The 7,344-nt window shown below is 57.4% G+C and overlaps 1 protein-coding gene across 1 annotated transcript; it reads left to right on the top strand.

Annotated features, from left to right (window-relative positions):
- Positions 1-1,646: 1,646 nt before the first annotated feature.
- TMEM187 (transmembrane protein 187) lies at positions 1,647-2,698 on the top strand. The gene has a single exon (XM_008071545.1). It carries the CDS (start codon positions 1,647-1,649, stop codon positions 2,445-2,447), a length of 801 nt encoding a protein of 266 aa, XP_008069736.1. The 3' UTR covers positions 2,448-2,698.
- Positions 2,699-7,344: the final 4,646 nt, after the last annotated feature.

The following is a 7,344-nucleotide window of genomic DNA, read 5'->3' as shown; positions in this document are numbered from 1 at the left end:
ATCTGTAGTTCCAGCTACTTGGAAGACTGAGGAGGAGGGATCACTTGAGCCCAGCAGGTCGAGGTTTGCAGGGGCCGTGAGCATGCCACTGCAACTCCTCCAGCCTGGGCGACAAGAGTGAGACTCCAACTCAAAAAAAAAAAAAAAAAGGGTGAAAAATCATAAGTTGAACCATTGTCAGTCGGGGATCGTATGTATAAGAACCAGTTAAAGCCAGGCTTGGTGGCTCAGCCTGTAATCCCGCGCTTTGGGAGACTTAGGTGAGTGGATTGCCTGAGCCTGCGGGTTCGAGACCCGCCTGGGCAACTTGGCGAGACCTCATCTCTACAATAAATCAAAAATCAGCCGGGCGTGGTAGTGCGCGCCTGTAATTCCGGCTACTCGGAAGGCTGAGGCGGAAGGATCGCCGGAGCCCAGCAGGTCGAGGCTGCGGTGGCCGGGAGTGGCCAGTACACTCCAGCCTGGGTGACAGAGTGAGACTCCAACTCAAAAAAAAAAAAAAGAACCAGTTAAATCCACACAAGGGAAGGTACTGGTAGCATCCCATTTTACAGGTGAGCAGACTGAGGCCCAGAACAGTTAAGACTCAAGGTCGCACAGGAAGTGGAAGAGCTGAGGGTTGACGCAGATGGTCTGGCATCAGACCTCCTGGAACTTGAAGCCCACCGTTCTCTCCCCTGAGTCTGCTGCCTGCTGCCCTCTTAGCTGTGAATCATTTTCAGACCATCAAAACGCTCCTCCCTTCGGTTTTAATCCATTTCTTGGCTCCTGGGCTAACACCCCACAGCTGGCCCCAAAGCAGTAGCCAGCAATCATTAAGCTGTCTCTGGTTCTGTGACTGCAGGAAATCGAAGGTTCTATGATGGGCGAGGAAGGAAGGTGATTTGAAGCTCAGCAGTTCGGGGCAGGGCAGGAGGACAAGCCCGGAAGGCAAAGGGCTAATGCTCCCTCCTCCCCTGCTGCTCCCTCCTCCCCAGCACCACGGTGTCCTTTGCCTCAGAGGCCAGAACTCGGACCCCATCTAATGGCCTCCAGTTTGACTGGGTGTTTGGTTAAAAGGGCTTTGGGGCTGGCCTGGAAGTTTCCACATGTATCATACCACTGAGATGGGAAAGCCCATTCTGAGTTGTAACGACAGACCTAGGAAGGGTTTAAGTCCCCCAATGCAGTGGCTTTGAGGGAACTAGGACAATGGGCAGGATTTTTATAGTACGCAGATGAAAGACAGCAGCATAGGTACCAGGAGAGAGAGGCAATGGGGATTCTAGAGGCTTCTGGAAGCACAAGTGAGGAGGTGAACATGCCGTGGGGATTGGCTCACTGTTGTGTGCTCTTTTCTGATGGAAACTGCTGGTGGATCCTGGGGCTGAGAGCCAGGAAGATGGAGGCTCTTTTTTGGATGGTTTGTTTTCTAACCACCCTCTTTTGTAACCACAAAGGAAAAAGGCAGAACGTTCCTCCGCGCGTGCCAGCCAATCAGCAGGACTCCTGCCTTCCTCCGGGGCAAGGTCGCGGCATCTGCATCGGAAATCACGGGGACTTCTTCCTGCTGGCTCAGCTGGGAGGCCAGGGAGTGTTTTGCAAAAGCTGTCCGTCTGAATTCTGAAATAACGGCGAAGGCTGACGCTTTGAAGCGCTCTGCCCAGATGAAGCCAGAGTCGAGGCAGGCCCTGTGCCACGTGGCAGTGGCTGGCTGCCTCTGCGTTGCCACCGTCTACTCGGGCGTGTTCGACGGCGTCTTCGTGGAGGTGGGCCATGAGCACTATGCGGAAGTGCCTGTGGCCAGCCTCCCTGCCGCCCTGGCCATGCCCTTCAACTCGCTGGTGAACTTGGCCTACGTGCTGCTGGGTGTGTACTGGCTGCGGAGGGACGCCGGTGACGCGGGACGCTCCGTGGGGCAGCGGCGGGCTGGCTACCTGAAGGACGTGTTTGCCGCCATGGCCCTGCTCTACGGCCCCGTGCAGTGGCTGCGCATCTGGACGCAGGCGCGGCCTGCCGCTGTGCTGGACCAGTGGCTCACGTTGCCCATTTTCGCGTGGCCGGTGGCCTGGTGCCTCTGCCTGGATGGGGGCTGGAGGCCCTGCCGGCTCCTCGTCATCGAGGGCCTCTCCCTGTCCAGCTACGGCCTGGCTCTGCTGCATGCCCAGGGCTTTGAGGTTGCGCTGGGGGTTCACGTGGCAGCTGCCGTGGGCCAGGCCCTCCGCACCCACAGGCAGTCTGGCAGTGCCTCCTCGGCCACCTACTTAGCCCTGGGAGTGCTCTCCTGCCTGGGCTTTGTGGTCCTCAAGCTGTGTGACCACCACCTTGCACGCTGGCGTCTCTTCCAGCGCCTCACTGGCCACTTCTGGTCCAAGGTCTGCGACGTGCTCCAGTTCCACTTCGCGTTCTTGTTCCTGACGGATGTAACCACTCGCCGGAGAGTCCCTCCTGCGGGGAAGATGCGTTAGTGTGGAAAAAGCTGCCTAATACCTGGGACTCCCAGTCTCTCAACAGTGTTAGGCGTCCTGGGTGTGACAGTATAGGATGGGCACAGAGACTGGCCTTCCCGTAGAAGTCGCAGGTGTCACGTTGAGGGGAGAAGTGCTATGATTTCTGCAACTCACTGTCAAAGACGTGAAGCTGAGATCTGGGTGAAGGGGATGTGGGTGCCTGTCATACCCTGTGTGTCACTTTTCTGTAGCTGGAAATGTTTCAAAATAAAGCACTGGGGAATGGAAACGACCCCAAGAAATCTGTCTTGCTTGCGACTGGAGCGAGAGTGGTTGTCTGCAGTATCTTTGGGGTGGCAGCAGCCAAGCAGGCCAGTTAGCCAGGCTACCACTGAGTGTCCCCAAGGGTGACTGGATTCAGGGAGACTGAGCCACAGTAAACACATGCCTAGCAGACTGATGGGGAAATCACTTAACTCCCTGTGACATCTGCAACTGTAGGCAGGTCACATGAAAGCCATGTCACCAGCTGGGCACAGTGGCTCACGCCTGTCATCCCAGCACTTTGGGAGGCGGAGGGGAGAGGATTGCCTGAGCCCGTGGGTTCATGACCAGCCTGGGCAACTGGGCGAGACGAGATCTCATCTCTACAATACATCAAAAAATCAGCAGGGCGTGGTGGCGCGTGCCTTAGTTCCAGCTACTTGGAAGGCTGAGGTGGAAGGATCACCTGAGCCCAGCAGTTTGAGGCTGCGGTGGCTGTGAGCGTGCCCCCGCGCTCAGTCTGGGTGACAGAGTGAGACTCCAACTCAAAAAAATAAAAGAAAGCCATGTCATCTCAGATCTTTGTGAACCCAGGCAGGTTGCTTCTAGATGAAGAAGCACACACGTGGGAAAGCTGAGCTCTCAACAGAAGGTTGCTCAGTGGGTCCTGCCCTCAGAGCCGGTGTGTGGCTTAGACCCCAGTGGCTGGGGTTACTGACGGGTCACTGGGGAGACCCAGAGCATGACCTGAGCAACTGTCACATGCCTGTCACCCAGGTCCTGTCAGCCATGATCTGATGGCGTCTCCACCCATCAGCGTGCTCCTTGGGTAGATGACGGCTCTGGGCACAGGCCGCTGGTTATGGGTCAGGGCGCCAGGGCCACGGAGGCGGCAAGGACTCTGCCTTTGGACCCCTCTGCAGCCCCCTGAAGACCACGCCCCTCTGTGCAGTCCTGCCCCTGCTTGCTAGCAGTTGCCTAGAGGCCTCCCCAGCTTCCTCCAGAAGACATCTTCTCTCTCCAGGGGCCTTCTGAGGAGAGCTGCCGTCAGCCACTTGCTTAACCCAGGTTCTCTCCAGGGCCAGACTCCAGAGGTCCTGTCCCTGTAGCCTCGAGTGCCGAGTAGGGTCACTGGTTTCGGCTTTCCTCATCCACTGGTACACAACACTCTGGGCCCACCTGAGTGGCCATCGCACACTAAATGGCTAAGAGGGTGGATCAGCCAGTGGATGAGGAAAGCCGAATGGCTAAGTGGGTGGATCAGCCAGTGGAGAGAGGGTGCCCCGTCCCTGCCAGTTGGAATCTCTGGAAGGGCTGCCCATGTGCACCTACTTAGTGCCCCCACGGGCGGCATTTGGAGCATGGCTATGATGTCTGAAATGCTTTTGCAACTGGGTACCTAGGCAGGACGTTCTGTCCTGGTGGAGCACGTCTCCAGTGGGTTACAGGCTGGTGGGTCTCAACCAAACCCACGCTTGAAGACCTCTCTTGAAACTACCAGGTAAAGGCCTGGGGCACATGATGGGGCCTGAGCCAGAGCTTGGGGCCACAGGCAGGGCACACCCGTGGGTGGAGGGGGAGCCGGGTTGCAGTTGCTGGAGAAGTGGCTTTGTTCCATTTGAAGTCTTGAAGGCCCCATGTGCCCTAGAAGAGAAACAGGGCTGTGGGCACCCCAAAGAGGCCAGGGGGAGGGCGAGGAGAGGGCAGCCTTCCTTGGGGGCTCAGAGAAGGGAATGGGGGGAGGCTTTCCAGCGAGTGGCCGACTGATCCCCTCTTGTGAGTTCTCTGTGCATTCCTGCATTGACAGAGAATTGTCAGGACCTGTTCATTGTCCACCTTTGAGCTGGAAGCACCAACAGCTATTTTACTTCTTTTTTTTTTTTTTTTAGTAGGAGTCTCTGCTGCCCGGGCTAGAGTGCGGTGGCACGCTTATGGCCACCACACACTGCAGCCTCGACCTGCTGGGCTCAGGTGATCCTTCCGAGTAGCTGCGGCCACAGGCATGCACCACCACGCTCAGCTACTTTTTTGGATTGATTGTAGAGATGAGGTCTCGCCAAGTTGCCCAGGCTGGTCTCGAATCCCTGGACTCAGGCAATCCTCTCTCCTCCACCTCCTTTAAAGTGCTGAGATGACAGGTGTGAGCCACTACACCTGGCAGTTTATTTCATTTCTACCAATACCTATGTGATAACCCTGGGAGCCTTCTGGCCCTCATTCATTCCTGTGTCAGGCAGGGTTCCCACAGGAAACAGGTGGCACGCCCAGATTGGGGCGATTCAGGACAGTTTCGTGGAGAGCTACACACACCACCATGGCTTGGGGGGAGCAGAGGAACCACAGGGGCCTGGGGAGACCCTGGGAGAGCGGGCCCCACTCTCCCGCCGGGGCCCCTTCCAGACTTGCCAGATGTTATGTAGGAAGAGAATAAGTCTCAGATGTTACACGAGACGAGACGTGCTTAGACGAAAAAGTATTCACTGATTACCTGAAAGACAGCTTGACCTGGGTGTCCTGTACTTTTCTTTGCTACGTCGAGCCAACCCAGCTGAAGCTCAGAACCTGTGTGGGCCCCAGCAGCTGCACCAAGAAGGCAGCCGGCTGGCCATGGTCTGGAACCTTCTCTCCCCAGGCCCTTTTTTTGACCAGCGTTTCTTGACGTGTGGCCAGCTGGCGTCAGTCACGCAGCTTCCTACGTGCCTGCCCGCCCAGACAATCCTCACTTCTGGGGCTGGGTCCTCAGGACGCCTCAGCCCCAGCCTGGGCCCGCGGATGCCAGGGACTCTGAGATGCCAGAGGGGGCCAGTCATGGCTGCGCCGCCCCCTGGCTCCGCTCGGGCCGGCGCTCTGGTCTGGTGCAGCCTTGTAGGCCCTGCTGCCCTGCACAGCTGGAGAGCCGGGGTTGCCAGATGGGGCCTCCCACCTCTGACCTAACGGCTAGAAGTTGCGAGGCTGGGAGGGCTCTGAGACGCCATCTGTGCAGCCCCCTCATTTCACAGATAAAGAAACTGAAACTCGGGAAGTCGGGCTCAGCTGTCAGTTACAACACGGAGGGTCAGAAACTGGGCGTCGCCCTCCCCGGCCCAAGCGGGCTCAGCTAAGCTGCTGCCTGGCCGAAGTGGCTGTTCTGTTCTTTCTGCTCTTACCGTGGAGACACGGCGTGCCCACGGGAGGGAAGCCAAACGAGCACTGCTGAAACGTGTAGAGAAGCGTGTCAGCGTGGCCCGTGGCCTCCTGAGGGGACGGCCCGGATTTGGTGACCCGCTGCCCTCGCATGTCTCTCCATGCAGTCATCCGCACACAGTGGCGTGTGGATTTCGCAGCACGTGTGCCTGCTACTCGAGTGGCTCGCGTCTGTCGTCAGTGCCTCCCCTACCCGGGTCTCTGTCAACAGCCCACACTTGTCCCCGTGGCCTTCAGTCATATGAAACATACAGGGGTCTGTTATCACTGCCCTTTTTTTTTGAGTCGGAGTCTCACTCCGTCGCCCAGACCGGAGTGCAGTGGCCACTCCCGGCCGCCTCAGCCTCGACCTGCTGGGCTCCTGCGATCCTTCTGCCTCCGCCTTCCGAGTAGCCGGAACTACAGGCGCACGCTACCACGCCTGGCTATTTTTGATTTATAGTGGAGATGAGGTCTCGCCAAGTTGCCCAGGCGGGTCTCGAACCCGGGCTCAGGCAATCCGCTCACCTCGGCCTCCCAAAGCACTAGGATTACAGGCTGAGCCACCGAGCCCGGCCAATTTTTTTTATTTATTGTGGAGACGAGGTCTCACCATGTTGCCCAGGCTGGTCTCGAACCCATGGGTTCAGGCAATCCTCTTGCCTCCACCTCCCGAAATGCTGGAATTACAGGCATGAGCCACCACACCCAGTCCATCGCTGCTCTTTTAAAATAAGGCCCTGGGCCCCACACTACTATGCATTTGCTTCTCCAGGTCCCTTTGGCCTTAGTGACTTCCCGAGCCCTGCTGGGAACCCCACATGTTGGCCTCCGCGTCCCCGGGGCGGGGTCTTCTCTGGAGTGGAATTGTAGGACTGAAGGGAACTTGTTTTCCCCAGTGACGCTGTGATTCACAGCTCTGCCAGCAGCGGCAGAAGCTTCTCCTGGCCCTGCCACCAAACGAGTGTGCCAGTCTGTTGGAAGCGAAGCTGAGATGTCATCGTGACCTTAGCTCAGCTCCCTCCTCCTCAGCCCACTCTCTCCCCATCCCCCGCGTTCCCATCTTTCTGTCTCTCTGTCACACACACACACACACACACACACACACACACACACACACACACACACAACTAGTGTGCGTTTCTTGCAAATTTGGATTTGTTCTTCTGTAAATTGCTTGTTTAAATCCTTTCTCCATGTTAGGGCTGTCTTCTTCCTCTCAATTTGCAGAAGCTTTTTAAAAAATATGATAGTTGGCCTGGCTTGGTGGTTCAGCCTGTCATCCCAGCACTTTGGGAGGCCGAGGCGGGTGGATTGCCTGAGCCCATGGGTTTGAGACCCACCCGGGCAACTTGGTGAGACCTCGTCTCTACAATAAATAAAAAATTAGAGCCGGGCTCGGTGGCTCAGCCTGTAATCCCGCGCCTTTGGGAGGCTGAGGTGAGTGAATTGCCTGAGCCCGCGGGGTCGAGACCCGCCTGGGCAGCAA

This window comes from Carlito syrichta, unplaced genomic scaffold (genome assembly GCF_000164805.1).
Source record: "Carlito syrichta isolate Samal-C Ts95f unplaced genomic scaffold, Tarsius_syrichta-2.0.1 Scaffold314365, whole genome shotgun sequence".
NCBI lineage: Eukaryota > Metazoa > Chordata > Mammalia > Primates > Tarsiidae > Carlito > Carlito syrichta.
This window is presented reverse-complemented; position numbering and strand designations above follow the sequence as displayed.